The sequence below is a fragment of the Exserohilum turcica genome (assembly GCF_000359705.1).
Source record: "Exserohilum turcica Et28A unplaced genomic scaffold SETTUscaffold_11, whole genome shotgun sequence".
NCBI classification, from domain to species: Eukaryota; Fungi; Ascomycota; class Dothideomycetes; order Pleosporales; family Pleosporaceae; genus Exserohilum; species Exserohilum turcicum.
This window is the reverse complement of record NW_007359926.1, coordinates 1,619,995-1,636,828: the sequence shown is the minus strand read 5'-3', so window position 1 is coordinate 1,636,828 and position 16,834 is coordinate 1,619,995. Positions and strand designations below refer to the sequence as shown.

General features: G+C 53.6%; 6 protein-coding genes across 6 annotated transcripts; 2 read left to right on the top strand and 4 right to left on the bottom strand.

Annotated features, from left to right (window-relative positions):
• Positions 1-3,457: 3,457 nt before the first annotated feature.
• Positions 3,458-5,929, bottom strand: SETTUDRAFT_182913 (uncharacterized protein). The gene is made up of 5 exons (XM_008024130.1): positions 5,617-5,929; positions 4,814-5,560; positions 4,421-4,658; positions 4,284-4,313; positions 3,458-4,206 (listed from the first exon to the last, which is right to left on the bottom strand). The coding sequence occupies exons 1-5, from the start codon at positions 5,761-5,763 to the stop codon at positions 3,494-3,496; spliced, it is 1,875 nt and encodes a 624-aa protein (XP_008022321.1). The 5' UTR covers positions 5,764-5,929; the 3' UTR covers positions 3,458-3,493.
• Positions 5,930-6,112: 183 nt separating this feature from the next.
• SETTUDRAFT_167327 (uncharacterized protein) lies at positions 6,113-6,847 on the bottom strand. The gene is made up of 3 exons (XM_008024129.1): positions 6,604-6,847; positions 6,422-6,552; positions 6,113-6,374 (listed from the first exon to the last, which is right to left on the bottom strand). The coding sequence occupies exons 1-3, from the start codon at positions 6,757-6,759 to the stop codon at positions 6,320-6,322; spliced, it is 342 nt and encodes a 113-aa protein (XP_008022320.1). The 5' UTR covers positions 6,760-6,847; the 3' UTR covers positions 6,113-6,319.
• Positions 6,848-7,824: 977 nt separating this feature from the next.
• SETTUDRAFT_167326 (uncharacterized protein) lies at positions 7,825-8,331 on the bottom strand. The gene has a single exon (XM_008024128.1). The coding sequence runs from the start codon at positions 8,296-8,298 to the stop codon at positions 8,134-8,136; it is 165 nt and encodes a 54-aa protein (XP_008022319.1). The 5' UTR covers positions 8,299-8,331; the 3' UTR covers positions 7,825-8,133.
• Positions 8,332-10,243: 1,912 nt separating this feature from the next.
• On the top strand, positions 10,244-12,520 carry SETTUDRAFT_159073 (uncharacterized protein; the record flags this gene model as incomplete). Its single annotated transcript, XM_008024127.1, has 4 exons — positions 10,244-10,380; positions 10,829-11,623; positions 11,679-11,918; positions 11,971-12,520. The coding sequence occupies 4 exons, from the start codon at positions 10,244-10,246 to the stop codon at positions 12,518-12,520; spliced, it is 1,722 nt and encodes a 573-aa protein (XP_008022318.1).
• Positions 12,521-14,037: 1,517 nt separating this feature from the next.
• Positions 14,038-14,945, top strand: SETTUDRAFT_103681 (uncharacterized protein; the record flags this gene model as incomplete). Its single annotated transcript, XM_008024126.1, has 3 exons — positions 14,038-14,080; positions 14,353-14,618; positions 14,748-14,945. 3 exons carry the CDS (start codon positions 14,038-14,040, stop codon positions 14,943-14,945), a joined length of 507 nt encoding a protein of 168 aa, XP_008022317.1.
• Positions 14,946-15,127: 182 nt separating this feature from the next.
• Positions 15,128-16,585, bottom strand: SETTUDRAFT_146357 (uncharacterized protein; the record flags this gene model as incomplete). The annotated part of the gene is made up of 1 exon (XM_008024125.1): positions 15,128-16,585. One exon carries the CDS (start codon positions 16,583-16,585, stop codon positions 15,299-15,301), a length of 1,287 nt encoding a protein of 428 aa, XP_008022316.1. The 3' UTR covers positions 15,128-15,298.
• Between the last annotated feature and the right edge of the window lie 249 nt (positions 16,586-16,834).

Here is a 16,834-nt window from a genome sequence, read left to right as displayed (position 1 = left end):
AAAGTCTAGAGAGGATGTGGAGTCTCCTGTTGGCTTCCTGTCTCTCCACGAGCAGGTCCGCATGAACGACACCAATGTCGAGCTCAACAAGCTGAACCAGCTCAAGAGCGATGTAGGCGAGCTTTCTAGCCAGGACGAAAAGAAGTTTAAGCAGCTCACTCGCGCCGCCGAGCGCGAAATCCTCAACGCAGCCGACGTCATCTGCTGTACTTGCGTTGGTGCTGGCGATCCGCGCCTGTCCAAGATGAAGTTCCGTACAGTGCTCATTGATGAATCGACCCAGTCTGCCGAGCCAGAGTGCATGATTCCCTTGGTTCTCGGATGCAAGCAGGTCGTGCTGGTAGGTGACCACCAACAACTCGGACCCGTCATCATGAACAAGAAGGCGGCGACGGCTGGTCTGAACCAATCGCTGTTCGAGCGTCTCGTCATCCTTGGCTGCTCTCCCATCCGACTCCAGGTGCAGTACCGCATGCATCCATGTCTTTCCCAGTTCCCATCCAACATGTTTTACGAAGGCTCGCTTCAAAATGGTGTCACGATGCAGGAACGCATCCGCCGCGACGTTGACTTTCCCTGGCCCGTTGTTGACAGCCCCATGATGTTCTGGTCCAATCTCGGCGCTGAAGAAATCTCGGCCTCTGGAACCTCGTATCTCAACCGGACTGAAGCCCAAAATGTGGAGAAGATTGTCACCCGCTTCTTCAAAGCAGGTGTACAGCCAGGTGACATTGGTATCATCACTCCATATGAGGGTCAGCGCAGCTATGTCGTCAGCTCCATGCAGGCAACGGGCAGTTTCAAGAAGGAGAACTACAAGGAGGTGGAGGTTGCTTCCGTCGATGCTTTCCAGGGTCGTGAAAAGGACTTCATCATCTTGTCCTGTGTGCGTTCCAACGACCACCAGGGTATCGGTTTCTTGAGTGATCCCCGTCGTCTCAACGTCGCCCTCACGCGAGCCAAGTATGGTCTCGTCATTCTCGGCAACCCCAAGGTTCTGTCCAAGCACCCGCTGTGGCACTACCTCCTCCTCCACTTCAAGGAGCGCAACTGTCTTGTCGAGGGCCCTTTGACCAACCTGCAGGTATCGCTTCTCCAGTTTAGCCGCCCCAAGCAGACATACCGTGGACCTCAGCGCTACCAGATGGCCTACCAACATGCCAACGCCATGACCTCTGGTCGCCAGCCGGGCTTCAATGGCAACAAGCCTCGCCAGGAGTACAACGATAATGGTTCCATTGTTGGCTACATTCCAGACGATGTCTCTTCCGTTCATTCCTCTGCTCTTGGGGGTGTCGGTGTCCCTTCCAACTACCCGCCCATGTTCTCCAACTTCCAAGAGGCCTGGCCTCTTCCTGGCCGCCCCAATGGCAAGGAGAAGAATGGCGCGCCTCAGAGTGTTGCGGGCGAATCCATCGCAGCTAGTGAGCTCACTGACACCCGAAGCGATGCGCCTGGCGGTATCAGTCTCTCTGGTTTGAGCCTTAACGACTATAACAAGCCCACGTCACTCAGCCAGTCGGATCGCCTTAACCGCTTTGTTGAATCAACCCGCCAAGGCCCAAATGTCGGTACTGGTTTCGGTGCTGGTCGTGGATTGCGCGGCGGGCTTGGTGGCTTCGAGGATGACGATGCTCGAAGTGTATCCACGGCTTTTGCTAGTCAAATTGGCACGGGTAATGGCTATGACTGATTTTTATTGTCTGATATGGTGGGGATATATATCCTACTACTTCAAACACGTTTTGGCTGCGAGCCTCTCTCTCTTCCATCCGATGGAGCAAGACGGCCCTCATCACCGGCCGTCCGACTTAGGACATGCCCTGTCGGCGGAACCAGAGCAGGCGACCGCCAGTGCGTTGGCACTGATATCGATATTAGGTCCAGTCTGTACTGCAGCTTGTGTCGGCTCCTCGGATCAATGCGCCGCGTCACAATCACGCAGCCTGTGCTAGCACGCAGCCGCATCCCACCCCCCCCAACACATGTGAGCTTCGGAACCTTGACACTCTCACCGTTGGCTCAAAGCGGGCGGTGTGTGTTCAGAACAGGATGCAACCAAGGAAGCAAACACCAGCCGCAGCCTGCAAAGATCTTCAGAGGATCAAAAAAAAATCACAAGAATTGAGCTAAATTTTTTTTCTTCTTTTCCATCATCCCCCCCCCCTCCTCACACTCTTTGTTACTTACTCTACCTAGGGGGGGAGAGTTTTATTTGTTTTTTTTTCTCTTTCTCTCTAACGAATGTCATATAAGAAAGAAGAAAATGGGGTGGGGAGAAAAACTGTACTTTTTGACTTTTTTTTGTTTGCTAGAAATGCTGAATACAAACTATCCTTGTCTTGATTTTTTTTTGTTGTTGTCTTTGTCGTCTTGCTTGCTTGCTTGCTCGATTGATCAATTGATTGACTGGTTGAGCTATCCGTGCATGCCCATGTATTCAGGCTGGAATCATAAATTTGTTTGCGTTGAACTGCGCATTCCCGTTTTGAAAAATACGAGTGCTTATACGAAAAGGCTGGTTGCCGGGGGAGTGATTTCCAGTACCGTATTGCAACTTTGTTGTCATCGAGCAGTCCCAACTAGCTAGCTAGCTAGCTAGTTCCACTGCGGTTTTATTTTCCCTTGTTAGACACATGATGTAACATGATATGATGTGATATGATATGAATGATCTGATGTGAGGTGAAGTGGAAATACACGCTAGCCCCCCCCCTTGATGCCATATCGTGTACATGGTAACGTATTCACTGCACCCAGATATATCAAAAAAACAAAACAAAACAAAACAAAATAAACAAAGATTGGAGTAGAATGAATGTATATATATATATATATATGTGTGTGTGTGTGTTAGAAAGAAAGAAAAAAAAAGATACGAGAGGTTGTTGAATAATGTAGGACAGGGTAGTAGGTTATGTAAGTAGATGAGAATAGTTAGGCTGGGTATTTTTGGTTGGTAGTAGTAGTGGACGGAGGGAGAAGTATAAAATGCTAAGGAATGCTAGAGAGAGTATTGATTCAAGTCTCTTCTTTCTCGCCCGCTCATGACAACGACTACAGCACTCTACTTATGTACGTGAACGGTTAGATATATATATATATGTGTGCATTGGTAACAAGAAAGAAACGCTACGAAACGAAATAAAGAACAGAAGGAAGAGAACGGCCAAATCACGCGAATCATACATATCTTGTAATAATCACAGCCCCCCCCCTCATTTTGTATACACAGAGAGAAAATAAAAAAACATTATCAACACAAGACTATTTACATACATACATGACACATGACCCTACCCATTAGCATGATATCGACATGAACAAAAAAGATTTTTTTTGCCTCGATAGCTTCGCCTTGGGTATCAAAACCTGTTCCTCTTTTCTCCATATCCCAGAATCTTTTCAGGCGGATATCTGCAACAACGAATCGAAGTTGCCTTATCCCCCCCCCCCTGCCAAAGCCAAAAAAAGATACATCCAACACACCCATTTACATAACCGTGCAGCACTTGAGCGCCTTGAGCAACTTGGGCAGCCCCTTCTTAACCATCTGCTCAATGTCGTCATTCTGATCTTGCTGCTGCTGCTGCTGCTGTGGCTGCTGGTGATGTTGCTGTGGTTGTCCGCCATGGTATTCTTGCTGTCCACCATGATGCTGTCCAGGATAGCCGCCGTAGCTCGGGGCCTGGGGCGGCGGCGGCATTTCATCCACGTTGCCGCCCTGCAGGTTAACAAAGATTCTACCTTCGTTTTCCTCGGTGCGGTACTGCAAGCCCAGATCCTGACACACCTGCTCGACGCGTGGTTTGATCTTCTGCACATGGTTCTTGCTGTGGTTGCCCTTGCCGACAATGACGTGCAGATGGGTTTGTCCTTGCTGTCTGGCGACTTTGATTCGCTCCTCCAGCACGTCTTCTGCTTCTTCTACGAAGAGCCCGTGGAGGTCAATGGTATCGCTGGCAACGCGTCCCTCGGCATTGTTTTCTCGGAAGATAAAGTCGCGGGCTTGGCGGTTGTATTGCTCCATCTTCTCGGCGTGCCTTTTTCCTTCTTGAGAGAGCTCGTGCGCGGTGGCGCCATCGCCGGCTTCGTAGGCTTGGTGCGCGCGGTCAAAACATGACGAGCGCTTTGCGGCTTCCTGACGGGCAAGGTCGCGGAGACGGTCGTATTCAGCCTCGGTGTCAGCAGAGGAGTGGTTCAGGGCTGGGGGTCTCCGTTAGTTTTGTTATCGCGACTTGTATTGGACGCGGTCCACTAGTTGGGGTTGCTAGAGTACGCACAGCGCGAGCCCAGAGATGACATTTCCATGGCTGCCATGTTGTCGCAACACCGAGTGTATCAGATTGGGGGGAATGCGCGAGATCAATAAGTGACTAGTTGATATTCCTGAGCGATGCATTGGGCGGAATCAAGGTACATAAGAAGATGGAGCTTGGAGACGCTAAGCGGCTGCGTGCAGGATGCGGGTTGCGTGCAGGGTCCAGATCGGCAGCTGAGCCGTGAAGATCGGGCTGCCCGATCATGCCCGGAGCCTCTAGCATTGTGCAATTGCAGTTGCAAGCTACGTGTTGTGCCCGTAAGATACGTGTTCCGCACAAAGCATGTAGAGGGGCATGGATCTTGACTTGACTTGGGTCAGGGTCATGCGTGACACGCTGTCATTGGCGCCAAACGTGGTGCTGGCATACACAGGTGAACTGTGCGTGCCGCCAATTGCTCCTCGTGCTAGCGAACCATTGGGAGAAATAAGTTTGGAGCCGCTGCTCTTCCCGACAGTGCTGATACCCGAAGGGCAGTCCTAGAAGCGAACCTTGGGCCCCACGAATACGATCAGAAATGCAATCAGCCAGAGCCCAGCAATCATGCCGTAGAGCCTCATCCGATCCCACCAACCCTTGCCTTCAGTCATTTTCCGCAATGCACCCATCCTTTTACTAGCAGCATCCATATTCAGTGTATTCTTGTCTAATCCGGCCAGGGCTCGATCCACCACACCCTTGTCCCCCTCGAGTGCATTGCTGAAGTTGATCGATTGCTGCTTCAAGAGCTTCGCCATGTCGAGAAGGCTTGTTGTGAGCATTTCCTGTTCGTTGCGGTCGTGCGATAGGAGTGCCTCTGTTTGTGCGTGTGATGGGTCGCCTGTCGTCGTTGTGGCTTTGGAGGGGAAGAGAGAGTTGCCAGAGGCTGCCTGTGCCCCGGATTCCGATCCATCTGCTCCTGGCTTGCCTCTCCGCCGCAGTTCTGACGCCAATCCTTGTGCAGCGTTTTGGAGCGCTTCGTTGCTTTCTCCCGGCGTTGAAATATCGCGACCCGCCTCTGTCTTCACTCTCGGCGCATATGAGGGGAATTCGTCCGCGTCTTCTTCGTCCGAGTGTACAGATCCATCCGACTCCGCATCGTCTAGCTGATTCAGCTCGTATATGCGCTGGTTAAGCTGCTTGATGAGCTCGCGTTTCTGCTGCAAATCGGCCTGTAATTCCGCTTTCTTCGACTTGGACGGTATCGTGGAGGCAGAGTGCTCGAGGTTGAGGAGTAACATGCGTGCATGTTCAATGTTCTAGGAGATATTTAGTAAGTTATCCGTATGGTATTGGCTCACAAGGACCAGCTTACCGCGCTCACGCGTGCACGCTCATAACTCGACTTTCGCAACTCTGGCGACGGGTCTGCCAGCACTACTCGATCTAGCCTCGACAGCAAGCGGTTCAGGTTGATACTGGTGACGTCACCGAAACCTGGCGAGCGGTGTCTGGCAGCCATCGCTGGTCTGTTTTATCCTCGTTGGACTGTCGTCGCGACTAGAGCGAGGGAGGGACGACGAAGAGCTGGGCGCCGCGGGACACCGCAATCGAAAAGCGTGTAGTGCTATAGAATTTTGTATCTCTGCAGCGACAAGACCTGCCTCGGAGGGGGCGACGCGAATGTGACCGTCGAGTATGGACGCAAAGTGAGGATTGAGGAAAGGTGTTCATGGATACATGGTGGGTTCTAGCCACAACGTCACTTTCGTAACAGCCAATCGCGGCAATGTGGATCTCCCCGCAATAGCCTAATCCCAGCCAAGTAATCCAGTACATCACTGCCTGACCAACGCAAGAATACGTTTATTCGTTCATTCATAATGGATAAGAACATCCTATAATACACGTATGCATGAACACCAGACACTGCAATTTGTCTTGTCCAGCCTCCTCACAAACTATCCACGATCGCGTGACAGAGCCAACATGTGCGACGCGTACTCTGTAACCCCACCCTTTTCCGAAACCCCGTCACTTCGTATCATCATGGTACCGTTCGTTGAGTAACTCTTAGCTTATGAAGACCCATTCTTGGGCTGCGATTGGGGTACTACAGGTCCGCGGGTAAAGCTGTAGCTGATCAGTATATGAGTTTGGGCGAGTGACGTAGCACGTACTTGTTCCACCATGTGCCGAGGATACCAGGCTTTCCATATGCGTCGTGGAAGGACTGCCTCCTGGCCAGACTCTCCTCGTCTTGACGGCGCTTGAGAGCCTCGAGGTTTGCAAACCGCTGTGCCGCCGAAGACTATAAAATGTCAGTACGACTGCACGTCTGCATGTATCTCGACAAACACACTCTCCGACGTCCGTCATAGAAAGATCCGGACTCTGAAGCATCTGAGGCTCGGCGCTCGACGTCCTGCTTAGGAGCATCTGGCATGGCCGGTGTAGCGTTCTCTCCAAAGGCCTTGTTGGCCTGAGAAGACAGCTTCTGAGAAATGGGAGAAGACATATTGTAAGAAAGCGGCGTAAAGTCGTGTAAAGAAGAGTCGAGTGTAGCTGAAATGCGAGTCTTGTACAGTAGATAGGCTGAGCTGGATGTCCTTCTGGAGGGGGAATCCAGCTCCTTCATAAATGACCCCTCATCTTCATGTCCCCAAACGGACGATCGCATGTGGCATGACCATTACGCAGACGGAATGTGATCGTACCAATCAATGAGGGCATGCTTTTTCCCCGCATTGTGCCAGTGCAGTTTGGACCCTGAAAGCTTGTAACAATGACACGAAGGGCAGGTTAGAGGCGCTAAACTACTATAGATGCTTTTGCTGGTCAAAGCTAATGGCTGGTCCGCGACGAATGAGCGTTGGCTGATTCATCCAGCTCAGGGATGCACGACGCGTGTGGGAGCCAGAACGTTCGGCCGCACGTGACCTCGATCTCCGCTGACAAGTCGAGGCGTCGAAGACTGTCAGCAGCGTCCTCAGGCTCTGCCCTCAGGCGCAACGGCGCCTATCCAAAGGAGCGTCTGGGCGCCATGACGGAAGTGAACCGATCGCACTAATATTTGCAGGTAGATCTCGGCGGCTGGGATGGGCCGACCGACTTTAATTAGGTGGATCTATGGATATTACACTCCGTAGCCTGACTCCGGCTTACTAGACCAGATGTTTTGCGGTAAGGCGGTGTCGCATATCGCCCGTTTCGACAGGTCGCGCGCTGAACCCTCACACCGCAATGTCAAACCAAGAGAGGCTATGACACCATCGAGAAGGTTCCAGTCATGCGTTGAACCAGGAATTGTGAGAGAGAGAAGAAAAAAGTCAAATCATGGTACTGTCGACATCATGCCGTGGGCGGTGGTGGTTGCGTTACAGCACCTGTCACCAGCCCTTGCTGATGTTACAGAGCAGAGAGTATGGTTGAGGAGGAGGAGCGTGGCAAGCGCAGAGGAACTGCTGACGTCAGTGGCTGACAAAGCACCGCGCCATGCCGCTTTGGCTAAGCGAAGGAGCGCAAATGTCTTTTCGCGCTCGCTCTGCACAGCAATCTCTTCCTCAACCCTCAGCAACACAACACAATGCACACTTCCGCAAATTTTCCCGAACTCGGCACCCCCGAAATCGATAATCTCGTATTCATTGAAGGCTCGGCGACTACTGTTGACGCTGGAGTTAACTACTCCCTGCTGTTACGTCGCTAGCTGGGTCTCCTAGGAGAGACGGAGTTGCAGTCACTGATGCCGATCTTTCGGACATGGAATTGCCGGCCTGATGAGGAGCCCCTTCTCCCACGGCGCGTGTCGCGAATCGCTCGCTGTCCTCTCATGCACAGTTTACTAACAGAGGGTACACCTATATTGTAGCGCTCACGCAGTAGGTGTGACTCACACGGCAGCTCGATTGAATGCGGCCTGAGACTTGCCGCGCAGGTTATTATAGCTACCGTGTTGCAACGATGACAAAGGCCAGCAAAAAAGGTACGTGGCACCCTCGTCAGCACCCCTATCCCCTTTCCCTGATGATACCAAAAATTTTAAAGCATAGTTCATCTTAGTCCACTGGACACTGAGGAACCAAACAGCATTGTCTTTCGCTCCTATCTGACAAAAAAAATCCAATTGACGTTACATGACATGATGGCTGGCTGCAACGTGTGCTAACTGTCAATAGACTCCGTCCGAGGCAGCCACGTTGCCGTGGGCATGGAATGCCTGCAGGCCTTTGGCGCAGCAAATGTCGTTTGGATGTGTCGAGGCATTTGAATGGCCTATATGTGCTGCGCATGGTTTGTTTTAAACAGCCGCCGACGCCATCGGTGTCACATGACGTTATCGACGTTTGGCTCAAGTGACCCTGTCGTGCTGAAACGCATGCAGGTGACGTGCAAGCGTGTATTGAAGCTGTCGCTGTCGCTGTCGCTGTCACTGTCACATGTGGGCAGCGCAGCCGGCACTTGTGTGTGCATGTGTGGTGGGCGCGGCGGCGGACGTGCGGTGCAGTTTCCAAGAAAAAGAAATTTGTTGAACCGTGGGTGCAAAGCATGACGGATGCGCCGGCCGAAGGAGAGGAGGCAGCCGGTATGCCGTCGCGCGAGTGGTGTCAATCAAAAGGCTATTTCGCGTGCGGCGCCATGGCCCCGCGCTGCGATGGCTTTGTTCAGGTGATTTGTGAACATCGGCTCGGCAGGCTGGAGGGATGGCGGTGGTTGATCAGGGCGCTAGACGAGGGCACTGCCAGCCGCGGTGAAGGTGCAGCTGTGACGGCACCATCGAGCCGCCACCCGGGCCACGCGGTCGGCGGGCGGCCGCGGCGATCGCTGCTCTCTTCGCTTTTTCCCACAGGCCCCTGGCGGTAATTGAGCAGCGCTTCCGCCCTCTTGGCCCGAGAGCGACAGGAGTATTTCGCCGACGCGGAACAGCGTCCTTGGAAGGTGAGTCGTACTGGAGGCGTCGCAGGGTAACGAGTGAACCGAGCGCCGTGTCTGTGACGTTAGCGCTTGACTCGTCGTGATAACAAGTGCATCCGCCGCACCCAAGACGCGCACGCAAATTTAGCCCATTGGCCTTGGAAACGCCGAAGAATTTTACTCGCCAGGATTGCCGGGTGGGGCCCTCGCCCTATGCGTTGGCACTCGCACCAAGCCACCAGCCGGTCAGCACACCACGCCCTCCGCCCGCATATTCTCAGCTCGCCCGCTTCCTTCTTCTCTCCTCGACACCACAACATTCACTCTCGCCATCGACGACTGCCATCGTTCTGCACACTACCGTAGCAGCTCCCGCGAGTCTTCTTGCCACGTTTGCTAGACCAGCAACTCCCAAATCCACCACTACACACAAGAGCCCTCGCTCAGGATGACAATTCGGAGCCCAGACGGAGCCCTATCCAGGTACTTACTGCCCAACGGTTTCCCCCCCAACCCGTATTGCTTTGATCTTCACCTTTTCCTTGCGTCCTGCCACTACTGCGACATCCTGTGCTGCTACAGTCATGTGTTTCTTTCCTACTGTTTGTCTAGTTGTTTGTTTTTCAGCTTCGCCGCCATTACAGCCCACAATGGATCTCCCAATGGATGCCACAGGATACCATAGGTTTTACCGCCCCGGTAAAGGACACCCACATGGCCACTGTTGTTCAATTTCCGCAGGATCACATTCTCCCATGGATTCCGCCGGCAGGATTCGAAATTCGTAGCACGCTGCCCTTGCAGTGTTTGTAGACACGACAAATACGAGGCCTCGATGCCCCCGATTCAGAGCTAAAATGCAGAGCTCTTGAAAAGGCGGTGAACATACGAGAGTGGATCCTCGCTAGTTATGCGCGACCACACACTGGATCAAAATTCGTTTGCGACAACGGCATGCAGCCCTGCATCGCCCTGAGGATCACGTAGGCTCATACCAGCACTGTTGTTCTTCTGTTTTGTTACTCGACTAGGCTAAACGACAGCCAACTGGCAATATATGTACGCAATCTCCCAGAGGACACACGCCAATGGACAATGCACCCCAGGATCAGCCCGTGGAACACGTGACTTATGAATCGTCACGTGCTGGATACCCGCCCAGGACGCTAACTCCAGCCGAGCCCGGCTATGGAGTGGATTTGGAAATGCTTTGGACGGACATGAAGTACGTACTATGGGCTGAAGTTTGCCTGTCTCCGATCCATTGATCTCGAACTAACTTGCGTGGTGTTAAAGGAGCATATCATGTTCTGCATGGTGTTGCCTGCTGGATTTGGCTTTCTGGTTTTGTGTGCACTTGCTTCCATGGAACCTGGATTCTCACCACTGGCGTTGCCTATGCTCTGGATATCGTGCTATACCTGACCCTACCCATGAGGCTTCAACATGTATCGGATCTGGTTACCCTGTGGTCGACAGTGCTGACATCCCTGGCTCCTTGAGGTGTGTGCCCATTACCATCACTTCTGCCCATTTGACTTTGACTAACGTGTGGGTTGCATACAGGTTTCCTTCCGGCTGCTCTACTAACATGGCGATTTCCTATGTCTTGATCTATCGTTCTATCATTGAGGTTTGACGTAAAATGGTTTGTGTACTGACTCTGGCTCCAGCGACTCTTTCTTCGATTCACCACCGGAGCCCGCATTCTACATCTCCAACATTACTGAGTGGAGAAAAGAGATTCCTGCACCCATTGTTTCCGCGCCGGACTTTCCTTTCTCTTCAGACATCCAGGACATGAACACCTCAGACTTCTTCGACTTGAAGGATACTGTTTCTGAGTGCAGCATGGACAGCGCATACCAAAGCCAGAGTGGCGCCAGCCGGCGCGGACCCAGCAAGCCTGAGATGAGCCGCCAGGACAGCCAAGGCCAGATGAGCAACCACTTTGTTGGCAGCGACATCTACTCACCAACCATGAGCTCCGACAACTTCAGTGCTTTCCCAGACACCCTGGACATGAGCCACGTTCATCAATCCATATCTGGATCATGGGAGCCAACGGAGGGACCCCTCGCGTATGCTAATTACTCTTCAGCTCAAGACTACACCCAATACTCGACATCGAACATGACGCGATTCACACCCTCCTCTCTCAACGACTCGCCGCATTGGCCAACTGCCGACGCGCAATTCCAGAACAACACATTTGCCTTTGCATCATGGCCATCGCACCATGGAAACGATGCCATGTTCAGCACACCCTCGTCCCAGCGCCACTGGCAGAGTGCTTCGATGGATGCTTCCGAGCGTCCTTCTGCCGCACGCTACTCATACAACCTTCAGGGAGAGTCACGGAGAGCATCTGCACAGGACTCGAGCTTCGGTGCATTCGTCGGCACACCAACCAGCACTACCAGTGTGCACTTCCCTCAAGTGGATCTTGACCAGTCAAGACTTGGCGAGTCTCGGTAAATACCCTTCCCTCCTTGCCAGCCATTACCACTGACCCCTGTGAAGCAGTGAGAACGATGAACTGAAGATGAAGATTGAATCTGCACCTCAATCGCTAGATGGACACGAGGACACTCTCTCCCAGTCCGAGGCTGCTGAGACCAAGCTTGAGGAGGAGCGCACAAAGGTCGCCCGCAGCCACCCTCTGTACCAGCAAACCCCAGACAAGGACGGCAAGTACCACTGTCCCGAAGAGGGCAAACCTGGATGCAGCCACAAGCCGACAGCACTCAAGTGCAACTACGAGTAAGTGACAATGTGACGGACGAGTGGGTTGTGTATTCTAATTCCTTTGCAGCAAGTACGTCGACTCGCACCTCAAGCCTTTCCGCTGCAACAAGAAGACGTGCGTTGGTGTGCAGTTCTCTTCTACTGCATGCCTTCTCCGCCACGAGCGCGAGGCGCACGGTATGCACGGCCACGGTGCTCGTCCACACTTGTGCCACTTCAGGGACTGTGAGCGAGCTGTGCCTGGCCACGGCTTCCCCCGTCGCTACAACCTCTTTGACCACATGAAGCGCGTGCACCAGTACGATGGCCCAACGACTGAGCCCTCGCCGCCTATGCAGGGACAGACTGCTCGCAAGTCTTCGACTCGCAAGCGCAAGGCTACGGCTGAGGAGTCTGGCGAGAAGCGTGCCAAGGTGGTCAAGCTTACTGCCGAGCAACAGCGCCAGCAGCGTCGGGAGGCCCTCTCCAAGGAGTTCCTCACCAAGAAGCAGCACATCATCGATGTGTTGACCAACCTGAGCAACCCAAGTGACCTTGGCGACGACATCCAGCTGACAAAGGAGGTTGTTGGCCTTCACGACATCTGTACTCAGTACCGGGATGTCTTTGGCGGCTGAATGAGGTATGCGTGTGGTAGAGCGGGTCTGCCGTGATGCACACAAGCAGGTTTGTCGTTACGTTGCGGATCCTCCCTGCCTTTGTTATTTTCCAGCACTGCGTTTTGCTTTTCTGCGTTCTCCGAAAGCCGGATGGAATTCCCGCATGCCTAGCGGATGAAGGACCATGACCTGCCACTTCTCGGATGGATGCCCATGCCCCCAGATGGATGGATACTCCTGGACACCAGCCACAGGATACATAGCCATAGGACATGTCCCAGCCGTGGACTCGGAAGCCAAAGGATCCCCGGTCTGCCGTTACGGCGACAGCACAAGCCCCTTGTGGGGGGGTATACGGACTGCGGTCCAACTCATTGCAATATGGAAGGCATGAGTCTTGGTCGATGTGTGAGATTGATTGATTTAGTGTTCACGGGGGAGTATACCATTAGACGGAGTTTGTACTTTATTTGTTTGCTTCACGGCGTCGATGGTGTTTGAGTAAGGAAGGGATGGGCGGGGAGGTGACCAGGTATGCGAGGTCAGTCTTGTATGGCCATCATTGCCCGCTATGCGGAAGTTGGTGGCCCCTCCTCTTGTACTTGTATAGCTAGACATGTGTTTATTCTACTCTTGCTGCGCAATCTGGTATGTCGCGTGATGACGAATGGCATGTTTCCAAGCCTGGCGTGCATGTCTGTTTGGGCCGGTCGGGGGACGCCTCGAGTCCCGCGAGGCTTGTTTGCTGCGTATTGAAACCATCGGACCGACTCATGGGCTAAGTCTTGGTGGGCTGACTCTACACCTACACCTAGCACGCATGCAGCAGGCAATCACCGACCCCTACGTCATCAAGAGCTCGCGGTGATCACGCCTTCGTACGCCTTTTCGCCTGCAATCGCCGGCGCCGGTACATATCCCCCAAGGCTTCTGCTTCTGCCCGACGCAGCTAACCTCGCCTGCTCTCACGGCCACACGGACCGCGAGCACGCTGTATGCGCCTCAAGTCCGGCCCGCACGCTAAAAGGCGCCTTGAGTCGGTGTTTCGTTCCTCGGTGTGTGCAGCAACTCTGCGCAGCCTGTCCAACAGGCATCGTCTTTCGTAAGCCAAAAGATCCGGACCGCGGGGCATATCGTAAGCCGGGAGACGCGACAAGCAATTCATGGCCTTGATATCGGTGTCCGCGAGGGCCGCCACTGCCGTGCGATCACATGTTGGCAGCAAACGTGGTGCGCCAGTGGGCGGATTGGGAACCAGACGAAGAGGGGCAGTGACAGGCGTCAGCACAGCCCCGCGGTACGTTGCGACAGACCTGAGACCTCAACCTGCTCTGCGACAAGACTTATGCACCAGCGCGTCTTCTATTAGTACTACCGCCTGCGCCTTCGCCACCTACCTTTCTGCACCCCCTACGTCTTTTCCTCTCACTAATACCACCACTGCTGCTGCTGTTGCTCGACGCACAGCCAACACACGACCTAGTTTATCGACATTACACTACGCTGGGAGTACTGTAACAAGAGCATACGCAACCATGGCTTCTGCAACGAGCTTTTACGACTTCAAGCCAAAAGACAGTACGTTTGCCCCGTGTCTTATTTTCATATCCATCGTACAGCGATGCCTCTAAGAAGAGAGAGAGAGAGAGAGAGGGAAGAGAGGGACAGAAAGAAAGAGTCTCTCTGAACCACACACCACATGCGCCCTTTGCAAACCCCTCATCTTGCCCCTCCATCCGTTTCATCCGCGCAACGCACAGCATCACCCTCTGACAGCCATGCACCTTCGCCCGCCCGCCCTTCCTCCTAGCAGTAGACCCCGCAGCTAACGCGCGCGCCCCTCGCAACAGAAAAAGGCGAACCCTACGACCTCTCCAAGCTCAACGGCAAAGTCGTCCTGGTCGTGAACACGGCGTCCAAATGCGGCTTCACACCCCAGTTTGAAGGCCTCGAGAAGCTGTACAAGGAACTCAAGGCCAAGCACCCCAACGACTTTGAGATTCTCGGTTTCCCCTGCAACCAGTTTGGCGGCCAGGACCCGGGCTCCAACGACGAGATTCAGACGTTTTGCCAGGTCAACTATGGTGTTAGTTTTCCCGTGCTGGGCAAGATTGATGTACGTTTTTTTTCTCTTCCTTTTCTTTTTCACATCACCTCATCTCCGCTTCCTGTTTCCTATTCTTTCCGTCTTTCCCAAGTTTGTTGCGCGAGGTACACATATGCTAACATTTGTGATTTTCCGCAGGTCAACGGCGCCACGGCAGACCCCGCGTTCGAATGGCTCAAGAACGAAAAGCCGGGCCTCATGGGCCTCAAGCGCGTCAAGTGGAACTTTGAAAAGTTCCTCGTTGGCCGTGACGGCAAGGTCAAGGGCAGATGGGCCAGCACCAAGAAGCCTGATGATCTCAAGGCCGAGATCGAGAAGGAGTTGAATGCTAAATAAATCCGTGTCGCGCCCCCCCTTTTACTGGTGACGAAATGAATGAATAAATGAATGGATGGATGGATGATTGAGACAAGGGAGCCACTCGTCGTGGGCAGACGGATTTGAAGGCTTTGATACCACTAGTTATTTGACCAGTGCAAATTATGAATTCTGGAGATATATACAAGTCTGCTGATATTGTTTGTGTGTATCTGTGTGTTTGCTAAATGATGCTATTATTATTGTACAGTTTTGTTGTGTCTACGCATGATCGTAAAGGTCATGAATCCAGGTAATCATCTATTTCCCAAACGCCGTGTTCCATTTCATGTCCATGCATTCTTGGTATCGTTCAAATGTGTGTGTGTGTTTCAATCAAAAGGTACTCTCCTCAGACCCCTCGCGCCTCCTTTCCTCGCTTCGCCTTCAGCTCCAACGGCCGCTGGCACTCGGATGCCGCAGCAATCGCCCCAGCCCACGCTGGCATGGACGTGTCTCTTGCCTGCCTCATCATCAAACACCTTTACCTCGCCGCCCTCTTCCTCATTGTCTTCCTTGTCCACGCCCGCCTCGTCCTCTGTGCTCATGCCCTCGACGGCGGAGATCAAGCTGCCAAACAGAAAATGCTGCATGACGGGCAGTTTTTCCAGAATCTCTTTGCGGAACATTTTGCGCATGCCCGCCTCAATCTTGGCCCAGTTCTTGGCCGAGGAAATGTCGTCGAGCATGGGCGAATGCCAGCGTAGACCCTCTACGTTCTTGACGCTGTTTACAAAGGCGATTTGGTCGAGGTAGAGATACTTTCCGCCTTCTTCCTCGAGCACGAGCGCATTGTGAATGGATTTGGGTGTGATGTACGGGTGGTGTAGGAGCTGTGCTGCGCCGAAGAGAAACGGGAGGAACTGGTAGTCGTCGAGGCCCCAGACGCCGTGCGAGCCTGCGGGCTCAAGATAATATGCTTCTTGGACGCGGCGCATAAGGTGTAGGTAGGCGGGAAGCACGACGAGACCGAGCGCGGGGAACGTCGACCGAGGCAGGTAACCAAGCCGGTTCAGACACAGCAGCCAGAGGAAGAAGTTCAGCTCGTGGCCCGAGCCGTAATCGATGCGTCGCCGGTTGCCAAACGAATGGCGCAGATACATCGACACCTCGTCGACTTGCGCTGCGTCGCCGAGTCCCAGTTTCGCATGCCACGCCGTCACGGCCGAGTCGATCTCATCGAGAAACGTGCGAAACACGGGGTTTCCAAAGCGCGAGCCCGTGTCTTCTGGCGGACACTTCTCCAGCACCTTTTCGGCTTCGCCCAGTATCTCGACAATCGTCTTGACCGTCGGTGTGACTTCTTCGCCGTCCCGCACACTCGATATGCTCCTGTCGCGCACCGAGTCGGCAATGCCGAATATGAATGCTTCCACCAGCGTGCATGTCTCGCTCTTGAGGAACAACTCGTGGTCTTCGGGACTCAGTATGCGGCGCGACGGGTGTATGTACGTGTGCTGGCTTAGGTTGGGTGGTGCGGGGAGCGAGGGCGTGGGCGGGGGAGGGGCAGAAGGTGGTTCTCGCGTTATGGAGGTGCGTTTGCGTGGGACGAGTTTGGGGAGTTTGGCGCTAAGATCGGGGGGTGCCGCCGGCGAGGGCGAAGATTGCGTTGGTGCCATGGCGGCGTAGAAGATGTGTCTTGTGGTACGTTGCTGGCTAGGTGGTAATGGAAGGTGTTCAGATCTGGGCGTCGGAGATGCGTGCATGCAGCAGCTACGCCAAAGGAGAAAGTGGAGGAGCGGACCGCGGCGCCGCCAACGCCGTTGCCATGCTTCACGCGACAGTCACGGGGTTGAGAGGGTAACCACCAAAGAGCTTCCAAACTTGTGGCATCAATCAGGTACACTGTGAAGAGCACATGCACACAC